Consider the following 24,265-nt stretch of genomic DNA (forward strand, 5'->3'; position numbering starts at 1 on the left):
GACAACTTGAGGGGAAACATAGAAAATGATAAATTTCACTTATTTCCAATAACCAAAAAGTGTGGCATAGAGTATTTCTGCTGGGAAAGGACTTCTCCTAGTACTTTTCATGTCTCTGGGTTTTAGCTGTGTAATTAAAATAGCTTACATTTCATAAATTGGTCAAATCAGATTTTAACAAAGTCTTGTGAGGCTTTTTTGGAATTGCTAGAGTTTATGAGAACTAGAGAATCTGCTGTGGAGATTGTATACAGGTAAATGTATTAAACTGAAGCCCTGGGAATTAAAAACTCCATTTAGAAAGGACCATATGTTTTCAACTTATATCAGTGCATGGGAATGCATATATCTTTGAGTTACCCTCACAGCCATATACTATGGTTTTCTAGTGAATTTTTTCATTCTGATAAGATAATGAAATTGTATGCTGCAGTGTTTAATTCTGGCATCCAAGTAAGTGACTTTGTAATCAGGGTCAGGAAGACAGAGATAATTTTCTTTAAAGGTAATATCTTCCTTTTGAAAAGAATAAATTACCAAGATACATGAAAGTATAATAGTTTTATCATTTTATTTTATGCAATATGTAGATTTTTCTTCAACCTCTCTCTTCTCCCTTCTGTGGTGGGTTCTTGGCCTAGAAATTGTGGGTGGGAAAGCTTGATTGAACCAATGTTGAAGAGGATAGTTCTTTATTTTCAACATGAACAATTTTCCTGCTTGTACTTGAAAGCTTCAGCAGTATGTGTCAAAATGAATTTTCTCCTTTTTTGTAGTTTTTCTTAGAAAGTCCTATTTCCGCTCTCATTTACTCTTCCAGTTTACTCTTCCATCATCATTCTGCTTTTGAAAGAAAATATATTACTCTACAGAAGACAGTGTGACTATCTGAAGTTTCTCTTCATGTTTCCTTCTAACTCTGTTCATCTGTCATTCCCTACTCCTATAACAAGGGAATCTAAAATGCAGGGAAATTGATAATTTGTTCCTGATCACAAAGCAAACTGAACCAGTTCAGCCACCAGAATAATAGTAATAGCAGAGAACTAAACTAAAGAAACCACTGCCTAAGTCCCAGGCTAATTCCTGAGATACACATGCGTAAGAGAGCCTCAAAGCAACATACCAAAGGTTTTGAAACTGAACTGATATTGGAACACTTCCCAGAGAAAGTAAGGCAAAATTAGTTCAATCTAATCAGGATGATTGCCTGCTTTTAAAAAAATCTCCGGAGGATTTTAATAGGACCCAGAGGCTCATGACATAATATTCAAATTAAAATATCCAAGATACAATTCAAAATTACTTGGTAAACAAAGAGGCAAAAAAACGAGACCACTTCTTAAGGGAAAAGACAACAGATGCCAACACTAAAATAACCAAGATATTGAAATTAAAGATTTTGAAGAGCTATGCTCCATGAAGTGGTGATAAATATTCTTGAAACCAACAGTAGGATAGATGTTCTCTACAAAGAAAGAAAATTATACCAAGCAGAAATTTTCAAAATAAAAAATCTGAAATTAAAAAGATCCACTGGATAGATTCAGTAGAAGTTCTTCAAGTTGAAGATAAATGATACCACAGGAAAAAGAGCAATAGGTGGGAGTTACCTAGGTAATAATAGACTGCTTTTCTCACATTCTTTAATATGTTTATAACAATTGAAACAAAAATTATAATGCTTGTTGGGGTTTTCAATGTTAGGTAGATGTAATATATATGACAACTATAACATGGAGGGGAGAGTAAAGGGACCTATATGGTTGCAAGTCACTATTGGTTACAAACAAGTTACAGTTGCAACCCACCCTCAAGATACAGGGTTTACACAGTGTGTGAATACCAGGAAATGGGAATTGTGGTAACCAATAGAATATGGCAAAGGTGATGTGATGTCAATACCATAGTTATGTTACATTGCATAAGACTCCACCTTGCTAGTAGATTTGCTCAATAGTCACTCCTTCCTTCTCCCTAACCTCCACCTCCATTGGTATTTTTGAAGAAGCTGGCTGCTATGAACCCTAGAGCTGCAAGAAGTGAATTCTCCAAACAACCTGATTTGAAAGTGGATCCTTCCAGGTCAAGTCTCAGATGAAAACCCAGTCCTAGCCAACACCTTGATCGCAACTTTGCAAAAGCCCCAGCTAAGCCAGGTCCAGACTCCTAACCCACAGACACAGGAAAGGATGGAGTTAGGGGAGAGAGAATATGAATATACACAAATATTTATCACTGGAGCTGCAGAACCACTAAGAAGTTTTTTTAAAGAGGTTTCAGAAATGAACATGGATTTGGATATAAGCTTCACTTACTAGCTTTGTGTGTGAATTCTTTAAATGTATGTGAAAACTAAAGTGTTGCTTTTCTTGATTATAAAATGGAGATAGTATACGTTCCTCATAAGATTCTTGGGAGCAATAAGATGAGATGATTCATGTAATCCTGGCTCTTCACATAGAGCCTGGAATGTAGTACATGTACAGTTAATTGTGATGGTCCTTTTGTGTTTCTGAGAGTGACAACTTTCCTCTGGGAAACAGAGAATATTGCTTCCTCCTTCCCCAATGCTATGCTTAGGCATTCAGCCATCCATTTATTCCACCAACATCCATCAGTTTCCACTCTGTACCAAGCCCTGGGTCAGAAGACTATTTATTGAAGACTCAGAAAAAATGAACCAATTCCTTGAAAGACACTACCAAAATACTCTCAAGAAAAAAGTAAATAACCTGAATTGTCCTACATCTAAATTAAATTAAACAAACTGAATTCATAGTTTAAAACCTTCCAGCAAAGAAATCTTCAGGCCTATAGGGTGAATTCTACCAAATATTTAAAGAAGAAATAATACCAATTCTACACACATTTTCCAGACTATAGAAGAAAAGAGAATACTTCTCAGCTCATTTTTTGATGCCAGCATTGCATTAATACCAAAACTAGACAAAATTGTTTTGAAAAACAGATAATACATATGATCAAGTGGGTATATGCAAGGCTGGTCCAAAAATGGAAAATCTATCAATTCATCATATTAATCAAATAAAAGGAAAACTCATGATCATCTCAATAGGTACAGAAAAATCATTTGACAAAATTCAGCATCCTTTCAAGTTTCAAAAACAAAAATAAAACTACTTCAGCAAACCAGGAATTGAAGGAAACTTCCTTAGTTTGATAAAGGGCATTTTAAAAATAATAATAATAAAAAAAACTATAGCCAACATCATACTTATTAGTGAAAGGTGGAATGTTATTCCTTTAAAACTGGGAGCAAGACAAGAATGTCCACTCTTACCATTTCAATTCATCATTGTTCTAGACAGTCCACCCAGTAAGTACAATAATACAAGAAAAATAAATAAAAGGTATCCAGATTGGACAACATGAACTGAAACTGTCTCTAGTCACAGATAACATGATTTCTACATATAAAATTCCAAGGAATCAACAACCAAAAAAAAGACTTTTAGAAATGAATAAGCGATATTAGCAAAATCTTGGAATACAAGATCAATATATAAAAATTATATTTCTATATAATACCAACGAACAATTGGAGTTCAGAATTTTTCAAACAGTACCATTTAGAGTAACACCAAAAAATTAAATAATTAGCTATTAATCTAATGAAATATGTGCAGGTTGTGTATGCTGAAAACTACAAAAGCATTGTAAAAGACAACATAAATAAATGGAGGGATATACTTCTTTCTCGATTGGAAGACTCAGTATTCTCAAGATGTCACTTCTCCCTGAATTGATTTATAGATTCAACAAAATCCAAATCAAAACCCAGGAGAATTTTTCTATAGATAACAACAAGCTGATTCTAAAACTTATACTAAAAGGCAAAGAAACTCGACTGGTCCAAACGATTTTAAGAAGAATAAAGTTTGACTTATACCTCTTGATTTCAAGAATTACTGTAAAGCTACAGTAATCAAGATAGTGTGCTGTTGGCAAAAAGGTAGGAACATAATCATTGGAAACTGATTCACAAAAAATATGTTGAATCGATTTTTTATGAAGGTGTAGAGGCTATTTAATGAAGAAAGGGTGATCTTTATAAACAAATGGTCCTAGAATAATGACATATCTAAATGCAAATGAACCTTGACTCATCCCTCACAACTTAAACAAAAATTCCAAATGGATCATAGACCTAAATTAAAACATAAAACTAGGAATTCCCTGGCGATCCAGTGGTTAGGACTCAGCACTTTCACTGCCAGGGCCTGGGTTCGATCCCTGGTCGGGGAACTAAGATCCCGCAAGCTGCATACTATGGCCAAAAATAAATAAAACTGTAACACTTCTAAAAGAAAACATAAGAAAAGAGTCGTCATGATCTTGGGTTAGGCAAAGAATTCTCAGATACAACACCAAAAGTTCAGTCCATAGAAGCAAAAATTGATAAATTGTACTTCATCAAAATTTAAGACTCTGCTTTACAAAAGATGCTGTTAAAAGAATGAAAAAAAATTTGTTAATCACATATCTGACAAAGGACTTGTATTCAGACTATGAATAGAACTGTCAAAATTCCACCATAAGAAAACAACCCAATAAAAACATGGGCAAGATATTTAGGCCTATATTTTGCCAAATTAGACATATGAATGGCAAATAGCACATGAAAAGATGTTCAGCATCCTTAATTGTCAGGGAAATGCATATTAAAACTACAGAGATAACCACTACAAACTTAATAGAATAACTTTTTTTTTAAACATCTTTATTGGAGTATAATTGCTTTAAAGTGGTGTGTTAGTTTCTGCTGTATAACAAAGTGACTCAGCTATATGTATACATATATACCCATATCCCTTCCCTCTTGCGCCTCCCTCCTCCCCCATCCCACCCTCTAGGTGGTCACAAAGCACTGAGCTGATCTCCCTGTGCTACGCGGCTGCTTCCCACTAGCTGTCTTACATTTGGTAGTGTATATATGTACATGCCACTCTCTCACTCCATCCCAGCTTACCCTTCCCCCTCCCCATGTCCTTAAGTCCATTCTCTATGTCTGCATCTAGAATAACTTTTTAAAAGATAATACGAAGTGCTGGCAAGGATGCAACCAGAGCTCTCAGACATTGATGGTAGAGATGTAAAAAGGTGGGACCACCGGTGAGAAGAGTTTTACAGTTTCTTATAAAAAGTTAGACATATACTTATCCTATGACCCAGTAATCTCATTCCTAGATATTTTACCAAAGTGAAATGAAGACTTATTTTCACACAAAAATCTGCATATGAATATATAGTTCAATAATTTCACGAAACTGGAAACAACCCTAGTATATTTAAATTGGTGAATGGATAAACAAACTGGTACCTCCCTACAGAAAAATACTATTCATAAATAAAAGAGTGAGCTCTAATACACAACACTTGTGTGAATCTATACATTACAACGAGTGAAAGAATCAGGGAAGGTTCCATACTGTGATTTCATTTATATGACATTCTGGAAAAATGCTAAACTATGGGAGTGGACACAGATCAGTGGTTGCCAGGGATTGTGTGTGAGAAGAAGGGTTGACTAAAAAGGAAGAACATTAGGGTTTTTTTTGAGATGATGCAACTTTCTGAGTCTTGATTGTGGTGATAGTTGTCAAAACTCATAGAACTATACACCAAAAAGAGAATTTTATTTATACAAATTAGGTAATTTTTTTAAAGAAAGGAAGAAAATTAACCCCTGTACATAAGATATATCACACTTGGAATTATTCAGTTCACAGCTTCTATATGAAAAGCTCCAAAAGGGCCATACTTTGTTCTCAACACTAAGAATTTCTAGGCCAAGTACATGCAGCTACCCTTTACCTCCTTAACTACTCCGAGTTCTCATGTGAGAGAACATGGGCTAACCTCCTCCAGGATTAGAGACCACATGAAGAGAGTGGTTCAGCCAGCCCCAGCTGACCACCAGCACCAGATGTGCGAATGAGCCCAACTTGGACCATGCAGCTCCAGTCAAGCCACCACCTGATTATAGTCCTGTGAATGACACCAAGTGAGACTAGCAGAAGAACTGCCCAACTGAATCCAATCCAAACTGCTGATGTGCAGAGTCGTGAGCAAATAAAACGGCTGTTGATTTAACCACCATGCTTTAGGGGCGGTTTGTTACACAGCATTAGATAACTGACACAATAGCATCCATAGAGGAGGCAAATTATATTGGATCCCTCACCCCTGTTTTTTTTTTAAATTATTTTAGAGATGTTACAGAAAATCCTTTGATCTCTGGGGGGAAAAAAAGAAAAGCACATTAATAGCACATTCCCAGAGATTTCTATGAGGTGGTATTTGCCTGCATAAAGCCCAGGCAGTGTATTATGCTGACATATCTATAATAACATGTTTATCCTTTGTTGTTATATTTTAAGATAGAGAAGGTCAAAGATGAGAGGGAGAGAGCTGATGGGACCAATAATCTGTAGTTGATAAAGTGAGACTAAGGGGGGCATGGTGGCAGTTTTAAAATATTTGATGGGCTTTTTAAAACCATGTGTTGTTTTAAGGCCAAAAGTTGGATTAATATGTATAAGTTAAAGGAAGAATGTTTCAGACTCAATAGTAGAAATAATTATCTAAAATAAGAGCTGACCAAAAGTGAACTATGCTGCATCAAAAATCAGTGAGGTGGCTGTCATTAAGAATTTACAGACTGGTCACATCTTAGAGATGCTTTCTGAATTGAGTGTGCAGGTGATTCCTATACAGAATGAGACACTATACTGGATAATTTTCTAAAGTTCCTTCAGACTCTGAGTTTATTAAAATTATTTGGCATCACAAGAGTCGTACCCATGTTTTAAAACTTGGACCTTTAAAGCTTGCCGTCCTTTTAATTAGTGAGGCTTTCCAGATATGCCCTGATGCGGTAACCAAACCAAGTTGTTTTGCCTCATAATCTGTAGATATTTTTTCTCTCCTGCTTACAGCTTGTCAAGTGACCATGTGCACCAGGGATTATTTCAAAGGATGGAAAGAAACTGTCACATCCAGCCTGCCCTGCTTTGCCAAAAACTGGACTACAAACAGGGCCAGCTTTGTGGTCATGTGAACTGTGTACTTGCACTGGGTCTCATGCTTGGTTTAATGGCCTGCTACCACTGTTTTGAAATTCTTAATAATTTATGAACAAGGGGCTCCACAGCCAATCCTAACTACGATCTTCATCTGTAGTTCCTCACTACTCACCCACTAGTTATCTTGCAACTCTGCCTTCTGCCTTTACAGTGGAATAAGACCACGCTCTCAAGTCATCTATTGCCTAATGGCCAATCCCCATAGTGTCCCCTTAATCCTCATCCATTTTCATGTCTCAAGCATCTGACATTGTTGACAGACCATACCTTTAAATTCCCTGTTTGGTTTCTGTGACTCTGTATGGCTTTCTTATCAAGTTTGTTTGATAAAGTTGAGTAGAATGATGGAATGAAGTTAATAGTCACAATACATGCCTCAGGACTTTTTTCTCTAGAGTGGGCCTAAACTCTATCCACCAGGATTTATTGGTACTTCCCTTATTTTCACAGGGTCAGTGACAAAATGATTTCCAAATGGATAAATTTAAAGGCTGAACTATATAATCCTACCTGTAATACCTGGTATTACAAATCATATGTAGGTTTTTTTGTTGTTGTTTTGTTTTCCTTTTCTTAATATAGCAATGAAGTGAAGAACATACCAAGGGTCTCATCAGTTGAATATATAAATGGTCGTAAATTTCCTCGAGTCTCCTTCACGAAATAATCAATGACGCTGAAAAGATTTGGGAGTGTTACCTGTATTCAGAGAATGAGAGAAGGCTCAGTGTCACCTGTGTAAAGATAGAGTAAGAGAAAGCTCAAATGAAATTTAATGGAGATTACTGTGTATTTCCTATCCTCCAGAAAATCCTGTCAATTCCTCACTTCAATAGCTTACTGAATGGCTAAGGTTTTACCTACCCATGCATTTTGTCTCCTTTATAACCGTATCTAATTCCCTATAAAGAAATTACCCTTTTCCTATTGTATATGGTTTGGTGGACAATAATTAGTTACTCTGCTCTTTCCCAGTTACTGTATGAGAATGTGATTCAAGTTAGGCCCAAAAAAGCTCCCTTCCTGAAATTTGAACTTGAATAGAGGATCAAGAAAGCAGATTACTGATCAGATGATGCTTAGTACAAGTAACTGCTTCCTAGTCCCTGAAGGTTTTCTAGCCTTCCAGTCATTCTATGGGCTTCCTATGTTCTTAAATTCTTTTTTTTTTTTTTTTGCTTGTTAGCCATAATTGCTTTCTTCTGCTTGAAACTAAAGACCCCTTTAAAGCCAGAGAACTTACCGTTTTAATATCTCATTGTAACAGGCTAATTTACTTGGCTAGGAGTAACTAAAATGTCTTGCTACCCGCTAAGCCAATGTTTTTTGGCAAGTAAAGCCAGGTTAAACCTGAACATCCCTGGCAACCTTAAAGAGGGAAAAGAATTCACAAAATGACAACCTGATTGAAGGGTAGGACTGGGGAGTATGAAAGGTGAAAGAATAATCCAGGCTGTTCACTTCACATGCACTGGGGAATGTTGGGGCTAATGACAGATAAATGAGCCCCAGTTCACCTGTTGCAGAGGCACATTCTTCCTCCCCAGCCATTGCTTCCAGTCACTTGGATATTTGGATTATCCTTCAGCAATCTAATTCTCTGTTTCCTTCATCAGAATTTCTGAAAAAGCCCAGTCAGGCGTGGACATGAGAACTGACAATCTCTGGGAGGCATTTATGGCAAAGATGTAAGTGGGTTATATGAAGCATCAGCTGTCTTGCTCTTGGTAAAGGTCTGCACTCTAAGGGTATGGCCAGAACATAAGAAATTCAACACTACACTCCCTTTCTCTGATCAATACAGTGGGTCTGGAGAGGCAGAGGAACTAGGAGCTCAATTTTAGAGAAGATACCATAAACATCTTCAAGACCCATCGAATCCATTTAAGTGATAGCACTTTCCTGACCCAGTCTTCCCACCGCTGCAGCCTGAGATTACAGATGCTTCCTTTCCCCAGCATCCTGGACCACAGGCCACATTACTTCATTGTCATTGGCTGAAACCAGTGTAAATACCAGTTTTTCCAACTGTATAATAGGTGTTACCTCAGGGTAATGATAAAGATTAAATTAGATGGCATGTGTGAAGTATTTGGCTCTGTGCTTAACATAGTATCGAATGGTTATGACTACAAGTCAGTTGGGGTAGGAGAGGGGTTGAAGACAAGGAAGAAATCCTTTCTTCACTACTTGTTACTATTAAGAGGGGAATTTCTGAACTTCTGCATGGTGGGTATTAAAGGACCAGGCATTTAAAGATTTTTTTTTCCCATTAGAAATAAACACATTGGGGGCTTCCCTGGTGGTACAGTGGTTAGGAATCCGCCTGCCAATGCAGGGAACACAGGTTTGAGCCCTGGTCCGGGAAGATCCCACATGCCACGGAGCAATTAAACCCGTGCTCCACAACTACTGAGCCTGTGCTCTAGAGCCTGCGCTCTAGAGCCTGCGAGCCACAACTACTGAAGCCTGCACTCCTAGAGCCCGTGCTCTGCAACAAGAGAAGCCACCGCAATGAGAAGCCTGTGCACCGCAACGAAGAGTAGCCCCTGCTCTCTGCAAATAGAGAAAGCCCGCGCACAACAACGAAGACTCAACGCAGCCAAAAATAAATAAATTAAATAAATAAATTTATAAATAAATAAGCACATTGGAATACTTATATACTTCTAATTGGAGTATGTAAAATAGATGCTTAACAAATACATTTTTCTCTCCCTGAGACAACCATATTGATAAAGATCTTCAGAGAAAGAAAGAAGTGGAAAGAATTGATAGCAGATGATCTTCTACTCTGCCTCCCCCACCTGCTCTTGCATCTCATTTCTCACCCTGGATGTCTGCTACCTTCAGGACCCGTTAACATGGCTGTTTTTTGCCAGCACTATGTTCCTAGGCAAGGAGTCTGCTTTCCCACCTTACTTTGAATTCTATAAGGTAGGTTTGGGAGGAAGCAGGAGAAAATTAATCAACAAAAAGGAAATAGTTACTTACAGGTTTTTCCAATTCAATAGTAGTTTTTTCCTACACTCATCACTTTGTAGTGCTTGATTCTTGGCAGGCTAAAAAACAAAAATGTTCATCTTCATTTAAGTATACTATTGGGTCAAATCAAACTAAAGTGTGTATAAAATATCACCTGTACAGTAAAACTATGTTCCCATTACTCTATTTTTCTATGTCTCTTTTTAGGGGTTTATACACCAGGCATATAGGAAACCTGGGTCATTGAGTGGATGAATGAGAAAGAATAACTGAGATGAAAAAAGGAATCAAGAACTGAAAATCTTTCAGGCAGAAACTTTTTTAAATGCCAGTAATTTATAAAGTAGACAATATTATAAAAATCCTGTGTAGGCATATACATGTCAAATCTATATTAGAAGGGAAGTAGAAAGAATTACTGAAAGCAAATTACTTTCTTCATCACTATTCCTATAAGAATGCCTTCAATAGCTGTTCTTCCTGCTAGCCATATACCACCGTGGATAATCTGCCAACTTCAGGGCTGACTTAGAGATATGGAAAATGGTAGGTGTTAAGTATTATATGAACATGTAGGTGAGAATGTTAAGTATAGTAGATGAATCCTAATGTCTTCCTCTTCTGTAGTGACACAGCACTAAATTATTACCCCCCTAGATATATGGTATTTTTTGACTAGAACTGCTTAAGAATAAGGAGCACATTCAATTCACTTTTGTACTCCAGCGTTAGGCACACAGTAAATATTTATAAAACTGAATTTTAAAAAATATTTCGGGGACTTCACTGGTGGCGCAGTGGTTAAGGATCCACCTGCCAATGCAGGGTACACGGGTTCAAGCCCTGGTCTGGGAAGATCCCACATGCTGCAGAGCAACTAAGCCCGTGCGCCACAACTACTGAGCCTGTGTTCTAGAGCCCGTGAGCCACAACTACTGAAACCCACACGCCACAACTACTGAAGCTCACACGCCTAGAACCCACGCTCTGCAACAAGAGAAGCCACCATAATGAGAAGCCTACACACTGCAATTAAGAGTAGCCCCCACTCGCCACAACTAGAGAAAGCCCGTGTGCAGCAACAAAGACCCAACACAGCCTAAATAAATAAATAAATAACTTTATTTTTTTAAAAAAATACTAGGAACCCATCTAATAGTGCTGTTTGCTATAACTAATTTATATTGAGAGCAGAAGTCAGTATGTTTGCCTTGATTCATATGGCAGTAGTGTCAGGACCAAGACTTTTTCTAATGTTGAAAAGTTAATAGCATTTATTATGCCTCCATTGCTTGAAAGACAAACGAATTCAACATTGGTTCAGTTTACAGAAGCTGCCTAAGCAAAATCGTTTATCAGGTTAAGTTTGCCTACAAGGCCTCCCATGTTCTTTTTCATCACTCCTCTCTCCATTTCCAGGTCACATTCCTCTGGGACTGAACTACAATTCTACTTAAGGGACTCTCTCATCATCTACTGTAATATCCAAATCTTCTCTTAATTGGATATCACATTGGAAAACAGCTAATAATTTTTTCCAATCACTTTAGAGCTTTATTCTCAAAACATGGGTTAAAACCTAACCAACCCTGTTCCCTCCTAAGAAGAACCAAAAATTATTTCCTAGTGCTGAACCTTCAGGAATCAGTCACAGGCTGGTGAAGGAAAACTTTGGATGGAGGAAATCCTACAAGTATCCTCTTTTGGGATGGCTGGCTCTGGCCTTGTCTTTGTCCCTACATGAAAAGACCTCTATAATCATACTCTTGAAAACTCTCACCAATTCCTATTAGAATTCTTTTATTCCTATGACATAAGTGATTATTCTTTGGAAGACTGATAGAACGCTTGAAAGGCATGGCCTTTATAACCAGAAAGATCTAGGTTCAAATTCTGGTTCTGTTGTATGAACTCTCTGAGCCTCATTTCTTCACCTATAAAATGGAAATGGTGATGCCTGTTTCACAGTGCTGTTGTGAATTAATGTGTGAAAAATCCTTAGTATTGTACAATATCTTTCACATGTAGACAGTAAATTATAGCTATTTTTTACTACTTTTTAAATCCATTTTTAAACTTAGTTTCTATAATTCTCAGTTTCTTCACTTGTAAAACATGGAAAATACTGTCTGTCTCAGTTTTTATTGTGCCTGAAGGAAATATTTGTCAAGCACTTAACAGAGCACCCACAAATGTACCCCATAAGTGGGGACAGTGATTGTTGTTAATAATAGCCATCGGGCTTCCCTGGTGGTGCAGTGGTTGAGAATCCACCTGCCAAGGCAGGGGACACGGGTTCGTGCCCTGGTCCGGGAAGATCCCACATGCCGCGGAGCCGCTGGGCCCGTGAGCCATGGCCACTGAGCCTGCACGTCTGGAGCCTATGCTCCGCAACGGGAGAGGCCACAGCAGTTAGAGGCCCGCGTACCGCAAAAAAAATAAAAATAATAGCCATCATATCATCATCATCATCATCATCATCCATGGCAAAGCTGTGGGAGGAAAAGCAGCAATAGTTAACAGTCTCTTGGAACTTTTGACTAACAGGACTAAGTGCTAAGGCAGAAAATAAGGTAGAAAAAAAATTCCATTGAAGTCACTTAGGTTTTGACTCTCATTTCAGACCTGTGTTTTTCTTTCATATTTTTTTCCCAAAGGAATAAAGAGAGGGGGGGTAAAAACTAGATTGATAAAATTTGCTATATTGAGGTTTCCTGATTACAACCTCAAAAAAGAAGTAACCTGTCTTAAAAAATATATATGTGGCCTTAAATAGAGTTATAAATACTGTTCTTAGCTCCTGACCCCAATTTTTGCAGAGGAATGAATTTTGGGTAAATATTTTCTGTTGCTTTCTTGGCTAGTGGCTTTCCAAAGTGTTTATACTTCTAGCTTGCCACATACTCATAACAATTTTAAGGAAGCAAAACCAAATTATGAAGTTTGTTTTAAGAATAGCTTTATGTCTTATGAATTCACAGACCACTGGGCTGGGTAAAAGTGGATGATATTTTGCATCAAGAGAGGAGTCACCTGATAATTTGCCATTGAAGGACTTTTGCTTCTTCCTGAGAACTAAAAACTTTCCTGCCACAGTTGATTTGTTGACAGATGGAGATAATTTTACTTTCAAGTACTGCTTTGTAAACCAACTTGTCCTTTTTAGCTAGAGTTTTACTAGGCACACTGGTCTAAACTTGCATGGCTGAGCATTTCTCCTACAACCTGTAAGAGAGTGAATTGGTTTTGTGGGTAATACAGGTGCTTCCTAATAGTCTAGATTTCTGCCAAAGTCTTTACTGACTGCTGCAATACGGTCTAACCAGCTAAACTTCTACTACTCTCTACAATTGCTATTCTTTAAAATTGTGACCTGTTAAACAGAATATAATAAATCCAGGCATTCCAAAAGACCTATTTTGAGGCATTAAAGAACACATATGATAATCCTTAACATCATAGATATATCTGGCTCATAAGGAATATTTGTGCAAAAACAGTTAAATTTTTTCCTAGCCACTTTAAGATATAAACTATTCCCCAAAGCCTAAATATGCACATACTGACTCCAGTGTTAGAATGCTCTAGTTTGACCACTCTACCTCACTCCTTGCTTTCTAAATATAAACTTTTCTTGGGCTTCCCTGGTGGCACAGTGGTTGAGAATCCTCCTGCTGATGCAGGGGACACGGGTTCGTGCCCCGGTCCGGGAAGATCCCACATGCCGCGGAGCAGCTAGGCCCGTGAGCCATGGCCAATGAGCCTGCGCGTCCGGAGCCTGTGCTCCGCAACGGGAGAGGCCACAACAGTGAGAGGCCTGCGTATCACTAAATAAATAAATAAATAAATATAAACTTTTCTTAGAGTGGAGGAATGATCAGTTTTATGAAATTTCATAAACTTTTATGACCATTAGCTGTACAAGCATGAATGTCTATGTGAATTTAAACTGGAAGTATGTTTACTAAAAATAGACTTATGTAATTTTGATATGAACTCCTTTGCCAGACTCTTTCTAATGAAGTTAAGTATAACTTAAATACAATATGAATAAAAACTGACATTAGATCTATATCCTAAGTATAGAAACTCATTACATTTGGTCACAACCCGTATTTAAAACAGAAAACGCTGTTATTTCTCGTAGCTCACTCGTTCGGAAAATGCAAATCAAAAGTTGGACTAATTTAGACCACCTTAAAAGAGATCTTGCTGCTATTGTGCAGGAAATATACAGTCTAAAGAGCCATTAGATCTCAGGATTGTGTTCATTTCATTCAGAACAGTAGCACAGGTTTTACATACAAATGGATCAAACACTCAATCCAACCAAGAAGAGAAAAGTATGAAAGAAAAAAGTCACTTCCTTATGTGACCTAATTTAACTTTCAATCAGTTAGATTAAATTTCTTTTTAAAAAAATCTGTGAGAGTTGCATAGCACGGGGAGATCAGCTTGGTGCTTTGTGACCACCTAGAGGGGTGGGATAGGGAGGGTGGGAGGGAGACACAAGAGGGAGGAGATATGGGGATATATGTATATGTATAGTGATAACACACCATTGTAAAACAATTATACTCCAATAAAGATCTTTAAAAAAAATCTGTGAGATAAATTTTTTTGCTAATTTAGAATTATTTTATTAAATTTTTTAAAATTTCATTTACAAAACCTCAGAATAAAAACCAAAAGATATGCAGTACTTTATTAAAAATATGTAAAACGTTATTGAAGGGCATTAAAGAAGAGTTAAATATTGACACACAAGAGGACAAGAGCTCCAGGTAACAATATGGACTAATCCAAAAGCATGTTTACCTCAGGGTAAACATGAAGTTGTGGGTTTGTGAGTACAATATATCACTTCCATAAAACTTAAAAACATAAAACAATGCTATACAATAACTGTGGGACAAACATATGTAGAAAAAGGAGAAAGTAACCCAAAGTGTGTACCTTCCCAGGACAGTGGTTGGGGGTGGGGAATGCGTTTGGCGGGAGGCCGGCAGATATGGAGTGTTTGGTTTGTCTCAGGGAGGATTTGAAACACGGCAGTCTCAGCTTCAGATCTGACGCTAACAATTCCTCTAGGCTCTATGCCAAGTTCGTGGACTGCTGATGGAGAAGGGTCAGAGGCTCAGGGTACCTGCCTCCCACCCCGACCCCTACCGGCGCCCTCGAGCCAGCTCCAGGCTGAGACCCGCTCCATCCAGTCACTGCCCTCATCAGATGCTCCGCAGGTAAGAGGCGGGCCCAGGAGCCACCTCGACGTAGACCTGGGTTCAGCTGTGTGACATTGGGCACGCTGCTGTCCTCCACAGGCTTCATTTTCTCATTTTGTAAAATGGGATGGTATGAGGAATGAATTTGAATTCACGTTTTGTATACTCTTATTTTTTAAAGTGGAAGTAAACAGTTAAAGACATTCTGTATTTTATGTGATATTCAATTTCCTAAACCCAAAAAAGGACAGACTCCTTGACCAGGATATACTAAATAGAAAATTTCACTTTTCTCCCAGGAGTTCTTATAAGCTCACTGATATTTACTGCCAGTCATAACTTTTATTTATTTTGGATTTGTTTCAAGGTAGCCAATTAAATTATAAATCAAGTAAATTATCATGAGTAATCTATGATATTCTATCATATTAGTTGAAAATCCCTTAATTCCAAATGTTAGCCTATAATAAACATAAAAAATAATGAAACCACAAGATGATTAAGCTGACATAGATATTCATTGTGGAAAAATACACACACACACACACACACACACACACACAGATTTTCTTACTTCACACACAGACTCAGGATCTGATTTACCATCTAACATTCTTGCCACATGGCTAGTGTATAAAGACAAGTCTCTGTATATATGAAGTAATTGGCAAGTGAATGAAGCTTCTTGGGTTGTAGCTCATACTAGCATTGCAGCCACATGCCATAAGTTTAATTTTGTCCTGTAAGTGACTATTCTCTTTTTACTGCCTTTATTCACTTGCCAGTGTCTTCATGTTTAATCTATTTAGAATTATTGATATTTATATATGGATCAGTAGCTAGATTCCTAGATAGATGTGTTATAGCTAAAAAAAAAATCCACAGAAAGAATGTCAAATTCAAAAATCAAAGTTCTGTTTAAGCTTTTATAAGAAAGATAATCATGTACTGGATATTTTCATTTAGGACAAAAATCGCTATATTTCAATTATATTATCAGTTGTAAAAATGTTAACTAAGCTAGAGTCCCTATTGAAATGCAAGTTTTTATAGACTCTGAGGGAAGGAGTCTACTCAGACTTTAAAAGATACAACCACCATCTCTACACAGAAAAATCAACTTTTGCGTGTAAATGTTACTGACTTTATCAAAGGTAAACCAATTCACTAGAAAGAAATTATTAACCTTAACAAGAGGCTCCTAAGTGATTCTTTTTATAGAAAAGTCAGATTATGTCACTTCTTTATTCATCAGAGGCCAATGGCCTCTCATTATCATTCACAGTATAACCCTTTTCCCTACAATGACCTGTAGGGCTTAGAGCTGTCAGCCCTACCCCCACCTCTGGAATCTCATCTCCTAACCCTTTCTCCTTGCTCACTTCACTGTAGTCCCAGTGGCCTCTTGTTTTTGTTTTTGTTTTTAACAAGTGGGGTTTTTTTCTTATTTTTTGAAAATTATTTATTGATTTATTTATTGGCTGTGTTGGGTCTTCATTGCTGCGTGTGGGCTTTCTCTAGTTGCAGAGCGCGGGTGCTACTCTTCGTTGTGGTGTGTGGGCTTCTCAGAGCGCAGTCTCAGTAGTTGTGGCACACGGGCTTAGTTGCTCCGCGGCATGTGGGATCCTCCGGGATCAGGGCTCAAAACCGTGTCCCCTGCATTGGCAGGCGGGTTCTTAACCACTGTGCCACCAGGGAAGCCCCTGGCCTCTTGTTTTTGAACAACCCAAGCCTTCTCCTACCTCTAGCCTTATGCACTGGCTGCCTGGAATGCTCTTGTCCTACATATTGGTATGGTTTGTTCCCTCACTTCCTTCAGGTCTCTGCTTAAATGTCAGTTAACAAAAGAGGATTTCCTTGACCACTCTATATTAAACAAATAACAACAGCAGTCAGAAAAAATTTCTCTGTTTCACCTCTGAGAGTTTCCATCTCTGTCACCCTGCTTTATTACTTCCATAGACCTTATCATCATATACATGATATTGTTAGTTATGTATTTATAGTATATGTGACCTTACTAGAATGTAGATGCCTTAAAACAGGGATGTTGTTTTGTTCATTGCTGTATCCTCAGTACCTAGAGTATTACTTGAGCTCATAGCTGCTCAATAAATATTTGTTGAAATGAATGAGTGAATGAATAATAGAACTATATCCAGGACCAAGTAATCTGCTCATTCTTCTTCCCTACTACAAGTGTTAGCTTTGGCTGTCTTTAGCATTGTTTATATAACATTCCCTCCCTATTCTTGTGTTCACATTTTTATCCCCAATGAAACAAATAGCAGACGCTAATCGGAATTTGTGTGACTTTGCTTTCTAAAGTGATATCATGCTTTTAACAATTCCATACATTTTTAAGTTAAACATACGCTGTTTCCTGCCGGATGGTGATAGAATAGTTTCGGCTGTGACTACCAGGCCTCAGGATCATATTTCCCAAGGAAGGGTTCTTCTCAAGCATCTCTGTTGCTTCTTTCCGGGACACTGTATAAAAACATCTACAGAGGTGAGATAAAAAACAGAACTTTTTTTTAACTGATGAAGATCATTACTGGAAAAATTGCCACTAAAATAACTCCTACAGCTACAGTTATTAAGTTTTCTTAAAATTTCCAGCTTTATTATTACAGTTAATGTGATATAATTATAATTACTTTATTATTACAAGCCTGTGCCTCTATGAGTATGCTTATACTTAAGGCCCTCCTTCCCTCATTCCTCCAAAGCCTCTTTCTTTTTAAACAGTGGAGACCTGAAAAAAAGTTATCTACTGATCAGTATATATTTACCATTACCACTTGAAAATCTAAGACAAGAATTTACAATATATCCCAGTCTCAGTTTATAATAGGCTCTTGGATTAATAATATTTGTTGGTGGTTTCTTTTCAGGGATTATATATATATATATATATATATATATATATATATATATATATATATATATATAAACACACACACATACATATATATGTATGTATATATATATATATATATATGCTTCTCTTGTATGATCTCTGTTTTAAATAACATATTTAAGGGTATGTCTGAATTCACTCCTTTTGGTATAATATGGCTTTCTAACGGCATTGGTGGCATTTTTATGTGTAAAATTTTTAAGAAAGCACTTCTCATTTTTTTTGCACTTATTTTATAGTAAATATTATAGTCAATGAAAAGTCTATTTTTTCAGCAGAAAAAAATTTGACAGTATATACAGTACACCAAGATGTTGAAAGAGAATATCTGAGTGGTGGGACAAGGAATGATTTTAATTTTCTTTCATTTATCTGTAATAAATATGCATTACTTTTTTTTTTTTTTTTTTTTTTTTTTCGGTATGCGGGCCTCTCACTGCTGCGGCCTCTCCCGCTGCGGAGCACAGGCCCCGGACGCGCAGGCCCAGCGGCCACGGCTCACGGGCTCAGCCGCTCTGCGGCATGTGGGATCCTCCCGGACCAGGGCACGAACCCGTGTCTCCCGCATCGGCAGGCGGACTCTCAACCACTGCGCCACCAGGGAAGCCCTGCATTACTTTTTAATTGAGCAAAAAAAAAAAAAAAAAAAAAAAGAAAGAAAGAAAAAGAAGCAGTCTAGGTGCCTTTTAACCTATCAGTCCATCAGTTGTCCCTGGTTTCAGCTGAGTTATGGCTAGCAGGTTTCAGTGATTATAGTACAGAAAGAATACACATCAGAACCTGATGTCAAAGATGGTACATTGACAAGAAGATGAAGATTCCAGGGTTCACAGTCTTAGTCACATTTTTCAACAATATAAGAGTTAAAAAACAAATGTAGGCTGTTGCTGACTTCAGGATGTTCTGTGCCTCTTCATTTCCAACAACGCCTTACCACTTTACACATGTCTTCCTCAAAGTACGAGCCCAAGACTAATCATTGATTGATCAATTGAATAAAGCATTCAGGTATTTTAAATCTTTGGTATAATTTCCTGGTAGAAACTCAGTCAATCATAGAGTTGCATGGTGAAAAAACCTCTTTCCTTCCTTCTACATAGCAGTTTTATTTAGGTTTGTTCTTTGGAAAAAAATCTATTTAGTCTAAAGGTGTGGGTGGAGGGAGATTTCCTGTGTGGTAAGAGGCTTGGTTCAAATCTGCATTTTACATTTTGTCATATGACATAGAAGAGGAAATGTGACATATACTCATAGATATACTGTATATCCACAAGACAACTTATTGTCCCCGGTTTAACGAGTCCAGTGACTAACTCTCCTTGATAGTTAGAAATTAATTTTAACAATCTAATAAGTAAACTGAAGTTCATGGTGCACTTTCGCTGGCACAGGGTTCAATACATCCACATAATCTTCAACTGGTTCCTTCCCTTTTTCCGGAAATGAACTCGGTGTCCGCTCTGTCTCAATCCTCCTTTTCTTTTCTCTCTCTGGGACTTCATGCAAGTCTAATTATTTGCCCAGGAAGGAGTGACACATGTAGGGGAATTGACAGCTGAAACCAATTAAAGCCGTAGGCAAACAAGAAAGACAACAGAGTAACTGGTTTTAGAAAAGATAAGCCTGTTCTGGTCCTAAGGAGCTTCTGTTACCTGACAGAGATGGATGGATAGTATCATGAATAGAGGATCTTGGTGTTTTAGAACTGCCTCTAAACCAGCTAGAACCTGCACAGGACGCCTGGCTTTCTTCCAAGAAACATTCCTTTTGATCTGGTCCAAAGCTAAGTATACACACCTGGCACCACAAGCTGATTCAAGTAACATCAAAACCTCTCATTTTTTATTCTGAGCTCGCTGGATCTCACTGCCAGGGAAGTCCTAGAGCGCCTGCAAGTTGCCCAGCTATCCCACAGATAACCTAGAATAAGCTCCACCAACCATATGGCAACATGGGGTTAAGATGGAACTATTCGTTAGATGACTGAGAATCAGCAATGAGAGGTCTATATTTTCGTGTGTTTGTGTTTTGAATTTTCACTCACACATTAGGATTATGATACTGCTCTATCTATTAAATTTTTAAAAATCTTTTCTAGAAATGTGTTTGGATTGTCACCTATATTCTCCTGATCTATATTCATACCCCTAATTTAGACTTCATTATGACCAGCTATGTACTCTTAGAAGTTATAATCTAAATGGTAGAATATTTTTCTTCATGTGACACAACCTAGCCTATATTTTGGGGCAGCTGTGTCTGAATAGCATCTTGATCTCCAGAGTGGGTGCACACTTTCCAGGGGGTGTATAAGAAACTCCTTTGGAATCTGGGAAGGAAACACTAGAACTTCATTTTCTATTTACACATTATCTTATTAATTCCTATTATTGTTTATATTTTATCACATGTGTGTATATATATGAAATTTGAGACTATCCTTCTGCATAACTAACTAATAATCAGTAAGTCTATTTCCCTTATATACCAGTCCTGAAAAAAATAACAGAATGAGGAAAAACTAATGAAGCAGCTGTTCCTTATTAGTTACTTGTTATGTCCCAAGCATTATGCTATTGCAAATCCTCACAGCAATGCTACAAGATAGGTATTGTTATCCCTACTTTACAAATTTAAAAAACAGGCTCAGAAAGATTAAATAACTAGTCCAGAGTCACATAGCTAGAAAGTTGTGGAACCAGGACTCAAACTCCAGTTTAATTAATTCAAAAGCAATGTCTCTGCACTTTGAACTATAGTCTGTGTTTCTCAAACTTCTACTAAAGTTGCCCTAACAACAACATGGTATGAATGTATATGCAGAGTGATCTGGGAACATAGTAAAATACAATATTTATAGAGCACAACATTAGAGGCAAATTGTTATCTTTTGGTAATTCACATGAATTTTATTTTAATTCTGTACCATATTTATGTACATTTTAATTTAAAAAATAATGCTTTTTATCCTTACCTCAAGGAAAAAACTAAGAACAAATCTTTTTGGCCAAAATGTCAAGTATAATTAGTGTTCTAGGAAGGTGCACCCCAAGTTTTGTCCGGTGGTCTTAGTGTATTCCTTGCCACCTAATCACATACACTTGCTATATCTGTATCCCAGTGTAAGAAGTGCCAGGCCAAACACACAACAATGCCTTTCCACAACAGAGGGAAGGAATGCGTTTCTTCCTCCCCTTAAGTCAATATGCGTTTCACATATCTAACGGGCCCACTCTTCTACCTTCCTATGACTTTCCTAGTGGTAGTTGACCCTCCAACTTTTATTTGTTTTTGGCTGAGAGAAAGAACCAGCATCCATCATCTTGGTAAAGTGCAGTCCTTATTTCACGTGAATGCAATGCCTTTACTTAGAAACTAGCTTTGGATAGTCTGTATTTAACTGACCCTAACAAACATAGGAAGTTTTCATGTCCTCTTAAGAGTATTAGAAAACATGGTGCTTCTTAGGGAGCTGGTTATCAAAGTACTTCATGTTTATTAGTCAGTTGCTACAGTAGTTTTATTTAAAATAATGGTAGTTATCTTGCTGCAACAGTTAACTATAACTGTTAGTAAGTAGATCTTACTATTTGTCTCAGATAAGATGCCATGGAGTTGAACAGATAAGCATCCCTTTGTCTTAAGACTCACTAAACAAATGTTGAAAGCTGACTTTTTATTTTGATGGTCTCTTCTTGTTATATTGCCTATGTTATCCATAAAATCCATCTCAGCATTTTATAAATATGTACTAAATGAATAAAAAAGGAACTGGAAAGTATTTTAGAAGATGCTCTGTAAGCTACAAATATCAGAATACACAAAAGACCACTGTGTCTAAAGGATGAAACCAAAAAGTAAGTCTCCCTGACCACCTGTTATTGACTAGCTAGAATCATTACCCTGTTGATTTTCTTCAACACAATTATCACAATTTTAAATTATCTTATTTGTTTTCTTGTTTATTTTCTTTCTCCTTTTCATTCACCCAATAAAAATATAAATTTCATGAGTAAGTATAAGGGTTTATATCTGTCCTTTTCAACTGCTATAACTTCAACCCCCTTCACTCAGCATGGTTCATAGTAAGTGTTCAGGCAGTAAATATTTGTTGAATGAGTGAATCAATAAAAAATAATGTCCTTCCTACCTCTGTTTCTGTGAGAATGAAGCCTCTCCATTTTTCCCCACTTTCTGTGCTCTCTGTCTAAAGACGTAGACAAAAACAGATAAAGACAAAAAAAGAAAAGACGTGAATGACTATGAACATTAATACTTTTATTCACTTCAAATAACTTTAGAATTTCATATGATAGTTTTATAAGTCTCGAAATAGTGTAAGCCATCAAAACCCGGCAAGATTGACAAAATGCATATTCTTCTATTGAAGCACATTGTTTTAAAAAGTCAATTGTATTTTTTAAACCACTTACAATCAGTTAAAAGGAAGAAATAAGGGCCTCCCTGGTGGCGCAGTGGTTGAGAGTCCGCCTGCCGATGCAGGAGACACGGGTTCGTGCCCTGGTCCGGGAAGATCCCACATGCCGCGGAGCAACTAAGCCCGTGAGCCATGGCCGCTGGGCCTGCGCGTGCGGAGCCTCCGCAACGGGAGGGGCCACAACAGTGAGAGGCCCGCGTACCGCAAAAAAAAAAAAAAAAGGAAGAAATAATTCATTTTTCTTTATGCTTAGAATTATTAATGTGTATTTGTTATGAAATATTTCAATAATATTTTCTTTTGTAGGAAGTACATAGCTTTAATCTGTTTGCTTATTAAACAAGTAAAATTTTAGATATTTACTTAGCTCAAAAAAATTTAAATGTTAGCACACTTATTTCTTTAGTATGTCAATTCATGGTTACTCCCCCCATTGGTATTTAACACTAACTGGCTTTAAGTTTGAGGCAACCAGGTAGGACCAATGTAGTTACTTCCCATTACCTTAGTAGTTAGTAAGTTACCTTAAAAACTTCCAATTCTTAGCTCTAAATATTACTAATACAGCCAACATTTATTAAGTGCTTACAAGTGGCACTGTTCTAAGTGCTTCACATATATTAGCTGGTTTAATCATGACAATTTTGCAAAAAGTACTCTTTTTAAAATTTCATTTTATAGATTTATTCATTTAGCAGATACTCATTGAGTGTCTTTAAGTTCTGGGCACTATTCTATGTACTGGTTTACATCAGAGAATAAAAAAAAAATCTTATTCTCATAGGGTTTAGGGTCTAGCAAGGGGCAATAAATAATAAACATAATAGTGAGTAAATGTTATAGTGTCAGATGGAAATAAATGAGAAAATGTAGAGCAGGGTTAATAGAGATTGGGAATGCCATTAAGGGTTTGGGGAGGGGAAAAGAGTTGCAATTTTAATAAAGTGGTCCAGGTAGGCCTCAGTAAGAGGGTTACATCTGAATAAAGACTTACTTCTGGATGAAGAAACCAAGGCAATAAAGAGGTTAAGTAAGTTGTCTACAATTACACACTAACAGATAAAACAGCCAGAGTTCAAATCTAGGCATTTGATTCCAATCCTGTGCTCTAAATCACCACATCAGAATCATCTAGGGAGCTTGCTTAAAATGCAGATTCAGAGGCCCAGGTTTGGGGATGGGGCCTTATATTTCCTACATACAAGTGATTCCTAGTACACTAAAGCTTTATGACCACTGCTTTCAAGGTTAAATCCAACTACATCTTATTCAGCTGCAAGTTATTCTCTTTATGTTATAATTGTTGGTTGAATTTCCTTGGCTCACTTTCAATGCCAATTCAAGAAAATAATCTTTTCCTATATAGGTGTTGGGTACACAGTGGTGAGTTTAACAAACAGATCTCTGCCTGTGTGGAATTTATCGGTTTTTGAGATTAATTCCATATTTCCCAAATTGTGTATATCTAATACACAATTCTTATTCAAATTTTCTAATTGTTCTTTAAAGCTTTTGTTTTGTTTTGTTTTCTGATCCAGTATTCAATCCAGGATCACACATTGCATTTAGTTGTCTTGACTCCATAGTT

At 37.1% G+C, this 24,265-nt stretch overlaps 1 protein-coding gene across 1 annotated transcript in view; it reads right to left on the reverse strand.

The window, feature by feature from the left end:
• Positions 1-6,226: 6,226 nt before the first annotated feature.
• Positions 6,227-24,265, reverse strand: part of STAP1 (signal transducing adaptor family member 1) — a 36,374-nt gene continuing 18,335 nt past the window's right edge. Inside the window, 8 exon segments of the mRNA XM_059066104.1 lie at positions 6,227-6,261; positions 7,712-7,808; positions 10,104-10,122; positions 10,124-10,171; positions 17,692-17,820; positions 19,600-19,745; positions 19,747-19,794; positions 22,390-22,446. Coding sequence (XP_058922087.1) covers positions 6,227-6,261; positions 7,712-7,808; positions 10,104-10,122; positions 10,124-10,171; positions 17,692-17,820; positions 19,600-19,745; positions 19,747-19,794; positions 22,390-22,446 — 579 coding nt within the window.

This window comes from Kogia breviceps, chromosome 6, assembly GCF_026419965.1.
Source record: "Kogia breviceps isolate mKogBre1 chromosome 6, mKogBre1 haplotype 1, whole genome shotgun sequence".
Classification (NCBI taxonomy): Eukaryota; Metazoa; Chordata; class Mammalia; order Artiodactyla; family Physeteridae; genus Kogia; species Kogia breviceps.